Here is a 15,925-nt window from a genome sequence, read left to right on the forward strand (position 1 = left end):
TCAGAATTGCATCCCATGAAGGTTTGAAAAGAGTTAACTTGTGAAAAAGCCTGGGCCTGACACATTTCTGAAAGATACTCTCATTTTGCCCCCGTGCTTATATTGTTCTGTTTAGGTTTTTCTCTGTTCTGGGATCAGTTTTGGTAATTTATAGTTTCCCAGAAAATCAACTCTTTGATCCAATTATTCACATTTATTTGTTTTACAAAGTGCCCTTGTGAATCCTTTCAGTTTCTTCGGGGTTTGCATTATTTTCCCTTTCTGGTTTCTAACTTTAAATATATGTCCTCTTTTACCCCATTTTTTCTTGTTATATTGGCCAGTGGTTTATCAACTTTATTGGTCAAGTCTATTATTCTTGTTTGCTAATGTACACATTGCTGTTATTATCTCCATTGCTTCCCTAATTCCCTTTGTGAGGGGAAACCTGAGGAATATAAAAGTGAGGGGTGGAGGGAAGCGTGCCAAATTTAGTAGCAAGGGTAGAGTGTGTGGGAGGAGCAAAGGGAGAGGAGGAAGAAAGGGGAGGCGAAACAACGTGGACCGGCAAAGGGAATTAGGGAAGTTTCCCCCAGGTGGCGCCCCTGGGAATCACTCACTCCCTGAGGCCGAAGCCGGCCTGCATCCGCCCTTGCATCCGCCCAGCGGGCCACCAGCTCTCTCTGCTCACCAGCCTAATGATCTTCAAGATTCCTGTGGGCGAGAAGAGAAAACGCTTGAGGCTGTCCCTGAATTTGGGCGGGACTTTGGCGCGGCCCTCAGCACGCTTTTGTATGGCCTTCTTCTCCCGCTGGCTGGGGATCGCGGGTTGTGCAGTGGGCTTGAGTGTGGGTGCAGTGCGCCCCCGGGATGCTGAGGGCGCCGCGCTGGTGTCCCGCACCGAGCTTGCGGATGGCGCCGAGCGCTCGGGATGCGCCGCACGGGCGACGTTTACTGAGCGGGAGGGACGCCCCCCGGATTTGGAGTCCCCCGAACGTGCGTTGTCGTCTTCAGGATTCATGGTGGACCCCCGGGCCTGGTGGTGTCTGACGGGCCCCTCGGCTCTGAGCCTGCACGGCGGCGGCCGGCTCTCCCTCGCGCGCACTCAGCTCTGGCTGCCGGCCGACAAACCAAGCCCTTCAGCCGCCCCCGTAGCCACTGGGATGCGACGCCGCTGCCTAGCCTGGGAACTCAAGGTCCCCTCAGCCCCACCACCTCCGTGCTGCCAGCCAGCCGGGGAGCGGGCTCTGAAGACCATTTCGGGCGTTCCCGGCGCTTTCTCCTCTGCCTCCCGGGCCCAGGAACAGGAAAACCAGATCCCATAAGATTCAGGCGCTCGAGCGCTCCCTTGGAAACTACAGCGCTGGGCCCACAGTTCCTAAATCTCTTCTTCCAGCTCCCATATAGAAATTAAAATGAGAACTGCAGAAAATATGTGTTAGAATAAAGAGATATGTTTAATAATTAGCATCAACTAAAAAGGAATATAAATTTACAAAACTTATAGTTTGTCATGAACAGCACTTTTCTGACAAGGACCACTTGGATTAAACAGCAGCTTCCGGTAAATAAGGGCCGCGTCGGCAATACAGAACACCGAGGCCACGAGTCCAAACACCTGAAACAAAGACACAGTGTCACTGCTGTGGCCATGGTCACACAGGTTTTAAGTGGTCTGCCCACCGGCTTCCTCTCCTGCGAGGGCACCAGGATTGCTCCCTATGCTGTCACCTAATAGTAAAATGGGAAGAGACTTCAGAGATCATTTTATTCTCATTCCCAAGTTTTCCCAGTACCTTCCTAGAGAAAGGGAAAGATAATTTAAGTGAGCAGAAACAATATTGAGGTGGTGTGGGCTCTGAAACAAATACTTGTCTGGATCTCTTGACTTGCTCCTGGATATACTGTTTAAAGCCCTGCCGGTGATATTTAGTTACTAATCAACATTTCTATACCCAATGATCAACTGTTTGACTTTCCTATTGCAAACTGTACGGGAGAAAAGGTCAGGTTAACACCAGCTCAAGCTTTAACCATGGTGATAGTAGCTGTGATAAGAGATTTGGAGAACTGGAGTGATAAGACGACCCAAAGTGAACTCTCAAAGGCTGGGCTACATCCACTTAAGGGGTGGGATTCTAAATAGGCCTCAGGAAAACAAACTGAAGTAAAGGGAATAAACTAGAACTTGGTCTTTAGGTACTCTGATGGCTATTTGAGAACTGGTGCCGGGGCTGGAGAAATGGGATGTCAGTGTTATTTCACCAGCTCCATCCAACTGCCAAGAAATCTGGCTTTCTGGCTTAAGACACTATTCCTTTTCCATCCTGAATCTCAAACGCAGCTTCCTAGGTTCTGACCACGCTAAGTACCTCCTACCGGTGCTTTCATGACTCTGGTACACAGCATGTTGCTGGTTCCTCCACCTGGAACCATCCCCGTTTCCTCCCCTTTAGTTCTGGCAAACCGCAGTTCCACTGCTGGAGAGAGGTAGCTGCTTTCTCTTCTCTGTGCCCCACAGTACTCTGTTAACAGCTCAGACACAGCTGTTTGCACTTTTGTCTCCTGTATTAGGCTCTAAGCAACTTGAGGATAGGGCTCACATTCTAGTCCAGAGCTGTCTAAACGAGATATAATGTGAGTCACCAATGTAAGCCACATAATTAATTTAAAATTTTCTAATTGCCACATTAAAAAGTAAAGAAAAAACAAGTGAAATTAATTTTAATAGTATATTTTATTTAGCCTGATACATCCAAAAGAATGTAATTTTTTTTTTTTTTTTTTTTTTTTTTTGTGGTACGCGGGCCTCTCACTGTTGTGGCCTCTCCCGTTGCGGAGCACAGGCTCCGGACGCGCAGGCTCAGCGGCCATGGCCCACGGGCCCAGCCGCTCCGCGGCACATGGGATCCTCCCAGACCGGGGCACGAACCCGTATCCCCTGCATCGGCAGGCGGACTCTCAACCACTGCGCCACCAGGGAGGCCCCAGAAGAATGTAATTTTAACATGTCATTAATATAATAAAATTATAAATTCTACACTCTCTTTTGGGGGTGGTAAGTCTTTGAAATCCAGTGTGTATTTTACACTTACAGCTCATCTCAATTCAGACCGGCCACATTTCCAGTGCTCAATAGCCACCTGTGGCTTGTGGCTGTATACTTTGTCAGCACCTACCGAAGTGCACTTAAAGAATGAATCAATGAGTGAATGAGTAAATAAGTGAGTGAAAGTAAACTCTATGCCTCATCCCTCTTTCTCCATAATTATCTTTAAAGACAACTAGGAGAAATTGCTATTACAGCACTATGTCATTTCTAGAGTAATTCCCATCCCTCGTGAAGTTGCTTTGGGCCTAATGAAGGAGTTGAAAAGCCATGGATTCTGACATATGTGGCCAGTTCTCCTAAGTGGCCCATACTATGAAAAGACAAGGAAGTAGGAGGGAGATTTATTTAAGAAGAACTTAATAATTCACTTCTCTAAATCAGAACCTAGAAAAGCCAAATGATTTTGAACCCCCTATAAGAAATCTAAGAAGAATATCAGATGGAACTGTTACTAAATTACTTGACTCTTCGTTTGTTTGGGCTTGCCTTCCAAATTAAACTGATTTGCTTCTCTTCAAGCAGTGTTCAAAATAATCCTTTAGTTACAAGGCTTCCTACCACCATTCCCTTACGATGACACATCTTCTATTAAATTCCATCTGAAGCAGGATCTGGACAAGAAATAACTGAGCTCAGAACAGTCTGTCTCACCTTAGCAAGTGGGATGTATCCTTTTCTTGAAAAGGGAGGGCTCTGAAATTCATCCATGGTTTGTTTTTTTCTTGACATCAGGTTTCGGAGAGTTTAGTACTGTAACTGATTCCAGTAGCTTTTCTCAGTCTAGTCTAGCCCTACATATCTATGAGAAATATGGAGGAATCTCTTTATTTGGTTAACTTCAACTTTAGCGTGAAATCATATTCATTGACATTAATCAGGGCACGTGTTCACACACAAAAGTATTAAGCCATTAGGTACTGTGTACTGGCATAGAAGCCTCAAGGATGAATAGAGTCTAGCTTTCTGTTCTTGTATTTGTTTTTCAAGTAAATTTGAATTCTGATCGAACCTGAAGGAAGAAACCAGAAAGACCTCCACTTACCCCTCCAAGGACTATATATGTTGTGGTTTCTGGGATCAGTGCCAACACAGATATAACTATCATGAATACTGCTGTAACCACTGAGTTGATAATATCCTGAAAACACAGAATAGAAAGGTCAGCTTTACATGAAGATCACCAACAAAATGAATCAGCTCCCTAAAGATTTCGAAAGTTCCATTTTATTAAAACAAAGTTATTTAGTTTAAATAGTTTTATTTAGTTTTAGGAAATCAAACTGCTGCAGTAAAATGACACATATATTGTATTTGGCCTATAATGATGCCTAATGGGTCTCTTAACCTATGATACACCAATCATTTAACTCCTTAACAGGCTTATGTCTTTTTAATTTAAATGTAGTTGGAGGGAGAACTCATCTGGTTAGGAGTGGATGATGTATTATGCAGAACGTTTAAAGTAGAATGGTACACTGGGAAGTCAGGATGCTCAATTTTAATAATCTAAGAGAAAGTGTGGAGTACTCTACAGCATAAAATAAACAACTTTAGAATGTTACTCCAAATGCAATTAATAAAACAGAGATGGAGAAAGTGGTAATTTTCGGGAAAAAGCTCCCACATATCTGTATGCAACAGCTGGCCAATTATGCAATTATTTTTTGATGATGTAGCTCATTCATTTAATATTTTCTTGAAGTGAAGCATTTTCATTCTGAACTGTGGCTTTAAGAGGTGCAACTTACATCTTGAATGGATGTAAACTGTGGGAAAGTTAAATTGTCTTTATTCTGGAAAAGTTTATGTATATTTGCAGATAACAGTAGCAAGAAGGAATTGTTAACACAGAAATATCAAACTTCAAAACTCTGGTAACTTAGAAAAGTAGTTATTACAAAGAAAATAGGAAGAGGTTCAACAGGGACAGGGTAAGATTAGATACATTTAGGCAGGAAAAAAGTCATTAGCAGGAGATACTGAGTTCTAGGTTAATGCTCCTCTGTGCTGGGTATTTTACTCTGCTTCAAGGCAATAGACCACACCTCTGCTTCAGACAGGCAGCCCTGCCTCCTGTTAGTAATTTGGCTAAGTGTATATGAATGGCTTCAGATAAAAATGGTGTTCTAGGGAGTGCAGAGAATCACAGGGGGGAAAAAAAAGGACGCACCTGTCCGAGAACATCAGTGATCCTTAATGGTGGTTTAAAGCATTGCTTTTCTTTTAAAACCAAACATCAGTATGCCATGGAGTAGAATATAAATTTAATTACAAAAATGGAGATTTCACAGAAATTTTGAGCCTGTACTTACATATCACCACAAAGCCCTGGGTTGGCTCACTTTGTGTGTTTTCTGTCACTGGAGCACTTGAGGGGAACTGAGGAAGCCTGCTCTACAAACTGTGTTAGTTACTGCAACTTTGGGACAACGACACATATCACAAATCTGTGTGCAGACAACCAAGCTCTTTCCTAATCAGTGAAGACAGTGGCCATCAGATAGAAGTATTTACAGGTTACCTTTTCCCCACCTACAGATTAATTGGAATCTTCAGCCATCTTTGTGTCCTTCACTTTTGTTAGAACCACAGACAACTTCTCCAGCCGTGCTCTGGCCCCATTCCCGTCAACCACTCTGCTGGGACCTCACTGTTTATTACCCTCCTTTGTCCCTGGCCAGGTTTCCTCAACTCAGTGGTGGCCCCTCTAGTTACAGCTGTGTCCTTCCCTGCTTAGTCTAACAATCCCACTGCTTTACTGTCACCTGTCCATTCAAGGCAAACCACTCTGGGAAAGGTCACTGGGGGCCTCTATTAATACAGTCAGTGAATATAGATTTTTTTTTTCTGGGCTTTCTTCCTTTACCTGTGACATTATTCACCACTTCTTTCTTCTTGAAATGCTCTCCTCTCTTGGCTTCTGGGACATGGGTCTCCTTTGGGTCCTCTCCTGTCCTTCTCAGGCCACTCCTCCTTTCCACGCCAGATGTTGGTATTTCCCAGTCTTGCCTTATCTTCCTCTACTCTCCCTCCAAGCCGTTTTCCCAGAGCTCATTTACCATCACGAGGTGATGACTCCCAAAGCTGCAGCTCTGATTTCTCTCTCCTAAGCTTCAGACCTGAACATTTCCATCTGAATACCCCATAAGCAACTAAAACCTTCTATTTCTCAAACTGAACTCATTACATACCACTCTCCTTGGCCCTTCCTTAAAGCTGTCCTTCCTCCTATACTTCCTGTCTCATTACCCTCTTAAGACAGTTCTTTAAATGGCAGCTATCCTTGAGTTTCCTGTTACCCAGTCCTATCAGTTTTCATCAACACTTTTTCTCACCAGCTACCATTTTAACCTTAATTTAGGCCTTTCTCATTTGCATGTCTGGATTATGATAAGAGACTGTTAAGCGGTCTCTGAGACCTACCTCTAGTTTTGCTCCTCTTCAAGCCGTTATTGACACTGCCACCAGCGATCTCCTCAGATATGAGCTAATCATGTCACTCTCCTACTTAAAAACCTCCCAAAGCTTCCAGCAGTCTTTGGATTAAAACTCAGGGCATTCAAAGCCTTGCATGCTCTGACCTCCTACTGCCTTTCAAACCTCCACTCTTGCCCCTCTCTTCTTCACAGCCACTCAGAACTCCTGCAGGTCCTTGAGGGTCCAGCTCTTTCTTCCCCTAGACCCTCACACACACTGCTCCCTGTACTGGGAAAGCTCTCTCAGCCCCATATCAGTTGGCTAACTTTTCATCCTCCAGCCCTCAACGCAGGTGTAGTTTTCCTCAGGCAAGCCTGTTATGACTTGGTCCCCTTCCCTTCCATACCATCTGGGTATACACCTATCACAGCACCTGTTATACTGGATTGCTCACCTATCTTACTTTCTGGCTACATTGAAAGTTTCTCAGGTGCAGGATTTGTGTCTTGTTTTATCAAAGAAGCTAGTATAGAATCTGGGATTAGCAGATACTTAATATTTGTTGAATAAATGATTTCATGAGATCAAGAGCAGAGGGGAATCTGGGTTTCATGATGGAGTAATAACTTAGTTGACCAATATAGCACCATTTCTAAGAGTACAGTATCAGCCAAGTGTGAGCCTCAGAGATTTGGAGACTACTTTCAGTATGCTATACATAGGCCACGCTCCTTCTCAGTGTGTTCTGTTAACTTTAGGACTCCAAGTTTATTACTGGGACGTGTAAGAAGCTCCAGAGAATTACTACAGTTTGAGGAGAAATAAATGCTAAAATGTGTTAGTTTCATTAACTTTGGAAAAGCAGAGTGTGAAGAGCAACTATACGACTTTTTGGGTACAAGATTAACAGGATGTGGACCATGTTCATCATCTCCTTGAAGAAATCCTCGGGATAATTTAGCTTAGTCCTTTCTGCCACTAAATGGTATTACATACCCTGAGGGCCAACTGAGGAAGGCGTTGTAATCTCTTGTCCCAGACCTTATACTTCAGTCAGGTCCAGCTCCAAAGTGTAGATCAAGGAGGATTTTGGAGAGATGCCATGAAGATCCTATCTATTTCCCAGCTTTCCACTTTGGGGGCTTTCTCAGCTTGTGATTAGTCTGAAATGCTCATCATTGGTCTTCAAAAGTGGTTCCAGAAGGCACCACTTTAAGGGATGCTTATGGCTTGAGAATAGCTCTAAAGTCCTCTCTTCTTAATACGGGTTATCAGCTTGGATATCAGCACTCTGGAATCCAAGAGGATGAGACAAGTGCTGCTACCAGTCCAGCCAAAGGGTGGAAGGGCAGTAGGGGTCTCAGAAAGGAGACCTATGGAGATAGGATTCTGGGGCTAAGACTTGAAAGAGGAGCAGTGAATTCACTCAGTTCTTCCTAGAACCAGCTTATGGTCCAGGCTGAAGGGCCAAGTATCCCTTAGTTGGTATCTTCAACTTGCCTATTTTGAAAGTTTCCAGACCACCTGGGCATTCCACTGGGCAGTTATTCCTAATGCTGTGAGTATGGCAGGTAAAGTCCATATGCTACTAAATAAGGGTCTACAAGATGAGTTAAAAATTATGTAGCATTAATGATTACAGACATTTTGAAGTAAGAAAATGTTGTGCTTTATTTAGCCTCTAAATTATTTTGATTTTCCATTTAGTGATCAGGGATGTGTAAGATGTAGATACTTGTGTATCTGTCTCCATTTCTATTCCCCAATTTTGAGGTCATATCAACATGCATTTAAAAAGGAGGTAAAGATTAAGAATGCTGTATAATTTCATTAACCATGATCTTAAATTTAAATTTCTTTTGAAGATCTACACCTACGTGAATTCTCCTTAGAAAGAAAGGTCTGAAAGGTCAGCCACATCTACTGATAGATAGAGCTCAGAGGAGAATTTATGCTCCGTGGCTGCACTGGTTCCCTGAGAATCTCCCCAGAGCACATTAGCAGTGGGTGGAGTTCCTCCTTCCTAAGCCTGTCAGAGATTCCTTAAAGGCTTAAGAAAACTAAAGAACAGAGTTTATTAAAATATCTCTCTATGGCAGGAAAAAGTAGTTAACTTTAACAGTGAAACTGAACACTTACAAGCAAAGGCCAAAATATACAGTCAATTAATCGATCAAGTCTGAGTATATATAAAACTATGAAAAAGAAAGTAACAGTGACTTCAAATCCAGTGACAACAATGTATGGCTCTGGGGCTTGTGCGATGATAAAAAGGGTCATAGATGTCACAGTTAGCGCCTATAAAAAAACATGAAAGGAAAAAAAACATGATTTATTCAGTGATTATTGAATACAAGTTTAAGCTGTGAAAATGATCATTTCTAAAATAATGAAATAAATGGGTTTCTTCCATATACACACACATCTAAAAGAGGAAGACTAAAATGTATGGATGTTGATGTCTTTTCGTGTTTTAGAGAACTAGGTATCCCTCTCTGTTTTAAGTCTAATTAATTGCTCCACTTGTATACCTAATACCATCACTTCGCACATCTGTTCCCTTGATCTTTTTCCACTAAATATCTCCTTTTCCCTCTCGTACCTTCAATCTCTCCTCCTCCACTAGTTCCTTTCCTCATCATCCTCTAAACATATCTAAGGTTATCTTCTCTTAAAACACACATACCTTCCTTTCACCCTGCTCCCCACAGAAATTCCCATTTTCTACTTCTCCCTGTAATGCTTCTCAAAAAATTCTGTATACTGGCTGATATAATTCCTTATCATCCACTCATCACTCCTTAACTCTTAACAATCTGGAATCTGCTGTCAAATTTAAACTTAGAATGTTGCCATGAAAAATACTGGGGAGGAAGGTTGAAAACAAATTGTCAGAGAAAAAGAATCCTGTGAGGAAGAAAAGGAAAAAAAAAAAACCCAACAATTCTGATGCTTCGCTTTTTAACACACTTCCTCTTATCTAAACATAATGCAATCAGAATTAACAAAACTTAAGTGGAAAAAAAACCCTTGAAGATTATTAATCTAATCCAATTTCCTCATTTCCAAATGAAGATATAGAAAACAGAAATGAAAAGTGACTTAAAGGAAAAAATAAGCTGAGAGTCTGTCAATGTCATGATGTTCTTAGGAGATACAGCTCTATCCAAAGTCTCTGTGTTCTTGGAAAATGGTTTTGTCAAGACTCTTCCATGGCTAGACTTTTATGATCAGTCTGTCAGCATCCACATTCTCTTTTTAACCTTAGATCTATATAGGCTACTTATTCATAATTCTTTCAATTACTTTATTAGTGTAAAAGTAGTTTACCTTTAAACTTCTAAATTGGTCAGTTTGCTTACACAGTAAATGTAACTAGTTACTAAATAACTCATTCTTTATAATTAATATAATTACGATCAGCAACATGTCATCTCAAATCACTTCATTTACTCTACTGAACCAGGGTCTTGAGTTCATGGGTTATGAAATCAAGGGTCACTTTTTCAGTCCCCATCTTCTGTAACCTTGGAATTTGACACTGGTGATTAATCCATTTTCTTAACAGTTCCCATGATTTCAGTCACACTGGGTTCTCCCCTAATCCATACTAACAGCTCATATCTTTCCTAACTCCTGGCCTTTGTTTTCAGTTAGCTTTTAAGTATTCCACTAATACCTCAAACATTTCTTCACCACTCTATGTAGACTGCTTTTGCCAAGATCATCAATGATTGCAAAATTACTAAATTTAACAAACATTTTTCAATCCTTATCCTACTGGACCCCCATGACTTATTTGCCATTGGCTTTTTCCTACTTTTCTACTCCTTGGCTCCCATGTCACCTTTTCTAGTTCTTATACCTCTGAAACTATTCTCTTGGTGGGCTTTCCTTTTGCCCATCTCTTTAAAATGATGGCATTCCTTTAGATTCTGTCCACAACCCACTCAACAAATCTGGGTCTCTGTCCCAGGTCTATCCTCAACATCTCACACAGAAATAGCCATTTAGAATCTTTAATTCACCGTGTGCAAAACTGTCACCTTGCTCCTTCCTCCTGTATTCACTATCTTAATTGGTGATATGACCATCTATCTTTTCACCTGCCCCTGGAAACCTAAGATCACTGCTCCAGCTTACTCCTCACAACTGACCAATCATCGGGTCCTGCTGACTTAATGCCTAAGCATTTTGGGAATCCACTTTGTCCCTAAAACTACTGCCCTTCAGTATATTTTCCTTGAATTACCATGACAAAGATACTACAGTAAAATTTCTAAAATAAAAATGTGTGCAATTCTTCACCTATTTAAAACCCTTCAATGGCTCCCCATGGTTTTTAGAATACAGTCTACCTTCACCATGGTATTCAAAGTCTTCCATGACTCAGCTCCTGTCTACTTCTCTAGCAAAGAGTTGTTCACAATTTATCCACAGGATAATTCCAATGTTCAATTCTCAGTCCTCATCTTACTTGAACTGTCATCAGTATTTGACACAGTTGGTCATTCCATCGAGAAAGTTTTCATTTGGCTTCTAGGACACCATACTTTTAGTTTCTCCTACCTCCCTAATTGTGCTTTCTCATTCTTCTTCGCTGCTTCCTCCTCCTCTACCCAATCCCTTTTTTAAAAAAATTAATTTATTTATATTTTTGGCTGCGCACGGGCTTTCTCTACTGCGCCACCAGGGAAGTCCCTCCCCAATCTCTTAATGTTGAAGTGTTCTGGGGCTCCATCCATGGCCCTCTTCTCCGCTCTATGTACACTCATCTCTTGATGATCTCATCAGTCTTGTGACTTTAAATACTTCTATTTCTGCAGTGCCAATCTCTCCTAAAATCCAGTCTTGTATGTTCCAAATGCCTGTTCAGTATTGCCACTTGGATGTCTAATAGACATCTCTAAAGTGAAATCCAAAATTGAACTTCTGATCCTCTGCCTACATTTACTTCACCCACAGGCTTTCAGTGGATGGCAACTCCATTCTTCCAGCTGCTTAGGCCAAAAACTTTGGAGTGATGTTGGACTCCTCTCTCTCTCACACCGCATCTGGTTCATCAGCAAATCTTGTTGGGGTTACTTTCAAAATACATCCGAAATGTGATCATTTCTTATAGCCTACTCTGCTAACAACCTGGTCTGAGCCACTATCATCTCTTGCCCAGATTACTGCAACAGCCCCAACTCATCTCCTTTTTTTCTACCCTTGCCTCTGCAGGAAACCTCCTGTCCCCACCAGCCCCCACCTCCCCATCTATTGTCAACATATCAGCTGGTGTAGTTTTTAAAAATGTTAGTCAGATCATATACAACTTTACTCAAAACCTTCTTCATCTCCCACTGTGTCCCTATGTCAGTCCACTCCTGCTATACTGGCTTCCTTGCTTTTCCTTGAACCCTTCAGGTACATTCCTGCCATAGGGCCATTGTACTCGATTTTCCTTTGCTTAAAACACTCTTCCTTCAGATATTCATAGCTTAACTCCCTCATCTTACTCAACGCTTTGCTCAGAAGTCACCTCAACAAGGCCTAACTTGACCATTCTATTCCTGCAATTTTCCTCTCCAACCCTACCTTCCCTTACACTCTCTTACCTGGCTTTAGTTTTCTCTTGTTCCACAGCACTTACCCCCTTTTAGAATATTACACCATTTATTTATTTATTTTGTGTTTATTGTTTGCCTTCCCTGCCCTCTCACCCCAATATGTAAACTCCATGTGGACAGGGATCTTTGCTTTGTCCCCTGATATCTCTCAAGAGCCTGGAACAGTGCCTGGTACATGGCAGGCTTTCAATAAATATCTGTTGGCTGAAAAAAATAAGGCAAAACTCAACTTCTTATGGCTTGCTCATAAATCATGCTGGGTTTTTTTTTTTTTTTTTGGCCTCCACGCCTTTGCTCAGGTGGCTGTCCCTTAAACCCTACCCAATGTCCCCCTAGGAAGTTTCCTGACACCTCCTTGGTTAGATGCCTCACTCTGTGCTCTAACTTCATCCTGTCACACATCACAGCTATCCGCTTGTGTGCCTCTCTCTGACTAAACTGAAAGACTCCATAGTCAGGGACTTTTGTCTTGGGTGTCTTTGTTGTTTCAAGTCCTAACTCAGGGCTGGGAATACATTAAATGTTCAAAATTTTGTTGAGGGAATTAATATATCAAAAATGAAACCTTTCTGGAGACTATCAAACCAGAAATAGAGGAACGATAAATGTGTTTCATTCACACTATAGAATAATTTGAAGAATATACGAATGATAATAAAGATTTATAATTATATTTTTTAAAAAATGGAACCTTTCTCACAAAATCCCATGTCTCCTCCAGTGTTCCAAAGCTTTCAGTACCTGGCATAAAACCCCAGACCCTCAGGTCGCTTCTTTCCTGCTTATTTACTTCCAACTCAAGCTAATCTCTCCGTTTTTTGAACTCCAGAGTAGTTTTCTCAACTTCTTTCATGCGTTCTGACTTGCATTACGTCATAGTTATTTCTCAGAATCACAGACTTCGGTGTGAGAAGGACCTTGCATGCAGTTTGTTCTGCCCACTCACCGGAAGCTGAAATCGCCATCACAACATGCTAAGTGCTCATCTGCGCCTGCTACCTTTTCTGTCTGGGAATGTACTGCCTTCCCAAGTGGCCACTTAATTTTGGCAACTTTCCCAATAAAAAAAATTCTTCCTCATAATAAGCAGGACTATTTCCCTGTAACCTTTCACTTTCCACCTCCTCTCCTTATATGTCGCCTCTTTAAATTTTAAGAATTATTTTTTTCCTTCCCCTTTTCTCTTCTTGAATTCCTTCAACATATTCTCTTATGATAATTTCCACTTCTCTAACTAGCCAGGCCGCCTTCCTCCAAATGACGATGCATTCTCTCCCAACCTCTGCCAGAACTGGCTGCAATGCTCCTGGCATGTCTGACACCCCAGGAACCAGGAGTTCCATCGTCCTCGCTCTGGACTGTATCTGCCTTGAGCTCACTCACATCAAAACTACTGAGTTCTAGCAAGTAAACACAGCATCCACTGAAACCCCTCGGTGCTTTTGTTTTTGTTTTTAATCTTGTTGGCATCTGAGTGGTACAACTGCAGCTGCCTCCCCCGGTAACCTGGGTACCTGGTTTGTGGGTCCAAGTGTGGGCCATTCATGTAGGTGTGCGGATTTTGCTTTATGAGTGGGTCCGTAAAGACCCTGATGGGGGAGGACAGCGTCCTATTTCTCTCCTTCTACCCTCAGGGTGCAGAGCGAAATGCCTTGCCTCTAGGAAGGCCTTAACAGAGGTTCAACAAGGTTGAAAGAGAGGACAGGGCATCGGCTTGGCTTCGTGCTTTGCAGCCCTACCTCCCTGCGGGGGAGCGCGCAGGGACACCGTCCCTCACCCCGAGGCCCCGCCCTCACCAGCCGCAGCATCTTCACGTGGCCTTTCACGCTGAAGCAGAAGGGGCGGTGCTTCGGTTTCAGCTTCACCGTCGGCATCTCGCCTAAAGACCCAGAAGCAGCACTTCTCCGTCAGTTCCCCTCCTCAGCGGACCGCTCTGCCGGGCCTCGCGCCACAGCTGCAACGGCCACTGCTGCCTCGAGCCGCTCTTGAAGGCGGCCCTCCTTCGCGGCGCGCATGCGCAGGTCACCTCGGCCCGCACTAGGGTACATGCGGCAGCCACCCAGACCCTGTCCGCCGCCACCTACTGGTGGCCCCCGCTATGCGGAAAGCCAGGGTTCGCGCGCAGCGTTCCCTCAGACCTAGAGGGGAGCCAAGCAAGCCAGTTTCTCCCCACCCCCTAGTCGTCTGTCCAGTGGGAACGTTGGTTGTTTCTTTGTTAAAAGATAAATTGAGGCATATTAAAAATTTTAAGATTTTATTTGAACAAAAATGGATTCAAATCGGGTGGCATCTGAACTTGAATCCGGCCTCTGTACCCTGCCACCGAAATTAATCTCAGAGACAGAGTTTTGGGTGAAGTAGAAAAGCTTTATTGCTTTGCCAGGCAAAGGGGGCCACAGCACACTAATGCCCTCAAAACTGTGTGTCCCAGCTTGCAGAGGTTAGTCAGAAGGTTTACAGTAATTGTTCAAAGAGGGCGTGATCAGCTCCTGGACATTCTTCTGATTGGTTGGTGGTGAGATAAGTGGGAGTCAGCATCATCAACCTTCTGGTTCCAAGGTGTCTGGGGTCTGCGTGCTTGTGGGCAGCATACCGTCCTTAACCATTGACTTCTCCCATCTGTGGGGGGTTTCAGTATCTGCAAAACAGCTCAAACATATTGTTGTGTATATTGCTTGATGGGGAGCCAGGACCTTGCCCGAAGTCTGCACTATTGTTTCTCTCTCTCTCTCTCTCTCTCTCTCTCTCTCTCTCTCTCTCTCTCTTTTATTGTTTCTCTTGACTGTTTGTTTCTCCTTTGTCTTGCATCCCCTCCCTTCCCTAATTAGCAGCTGCTTGAATATGCCAGATAGAATTTAGGGAATGTCATAGAGGCTGAATGAAGCCTATTTCCTGTAATCAAAGAGATGGGGCACATAGAAAGGCTTTTGTGCCCAGGAACCCCACAGGATCCTGCTCAGTATCACACCCAATCTAACATAGAAAGGAGCTCTGAAGAGCTGTACAAAATGAAAGACTTTTATAGACAGAAGGGAGCGAGAACAAGGAAGTTGGTTATTGCAAGGTTACTTTTCTTTAGGGGATGGCAGGGGGTCTATCAGGCAGGTCACCTAACCAGTGCTGATCAGACGAAGCCTGATTGACTGGAGAGCCAAAACTATAATTAAGTCTTGGTTTGGTGAGTGGGGCTTAGCATAAGCGACTCCATTTGGGGCCTGTTGTCTTTTTTGTTTTTTAATAACTTCCCGAGGGATCTAATATATTTACAGTCCAGACCCTGGAAATGTCAAAGTTCAGAGGAAAGAGTGCTGCTGTGAAGCAAGATAGATGAGCTTGAATTCCAGCTCCACCCCTTAATGAATGCTTCTGATCACTTTTTACGAGTTACCTAAATTTCCAAGGATCAGCTCAGCCCGGAGAATGGGATTGAGAATATCCACCTATACGGTTGTTGGGAAGAATAAATGACACCTTGCGTGCCAGGTGCCTGGATACAACAGATGCTCAATTAACTAATCTCCAATAGTTAATTAACCAATCAGTCTCTGGTGTTATTGGCCACCCACGCCCCGAGTCTTGCCAAATCATGGGTTCATTCTGCCAGCGTCTCGTTGGCGGGAAGATTTCCAGGCTGCAAAGGGCGAACCCCTCACCTTCTCGGAGACAGGGTGAAATGAGACGGGGTCTCTTTAAGAGCCGGCAGGGCGGGGCGGGCGCGGGGCTGGAGGCGGTGCGCGGAGGCGGGCCCAGTCGCTGGGCCGCGCTCGCGCCGACGTGTGCCGGAAGGAAGGTTGGGCCCGCTGGA

The 15,925-nt window shown here is 43.4% G+C and overlaps 1 protein-coding gene across 1 annotated transcript; it reads right to left on the reverse strand.

Moving 5' to 3' along the window:
• Positions 1 to 1,480: 1,480 nt before the first annotated feature.
• On the reverse strand, positions 1,481 to 13,994 carry CKLF (chemokine like factor; the record flags this gene model as incomplete). The annotated part of the gene is made up of 4 exons (XM_079722894.1): positions 1,481 to 1,597; positions 4,134 to 4,229; positions 8,648 to 8,806; positions 13,917 to 13,994. The coding sequence occupies 4 exons, from the start codon at positions 13,992 to 13,994 to the stop codon at positions 1,481 to 1,483; spliced, it is 450 nt and encodes a 149-aa protein (XP_079579020.1).
• Between the last annotated feature and the right edge of the window lie 1,931 nt (positions 13,995 to 15,925).

The sequence above is a fragment of the Hyperoodon ampullatus genome (assembly GCF_949752795.1).
Source record: "Hyperoodon ampullatus genome assembly, chromosome: 18".
Classification (NCBI taxonomy): domain Eukaryota; kingdom Metazoa; phylum Chordata; class Mammalia; order Artiodactyla; family Ziphiidae; genus Hyperoodon; species Hyperoodon ampullatus.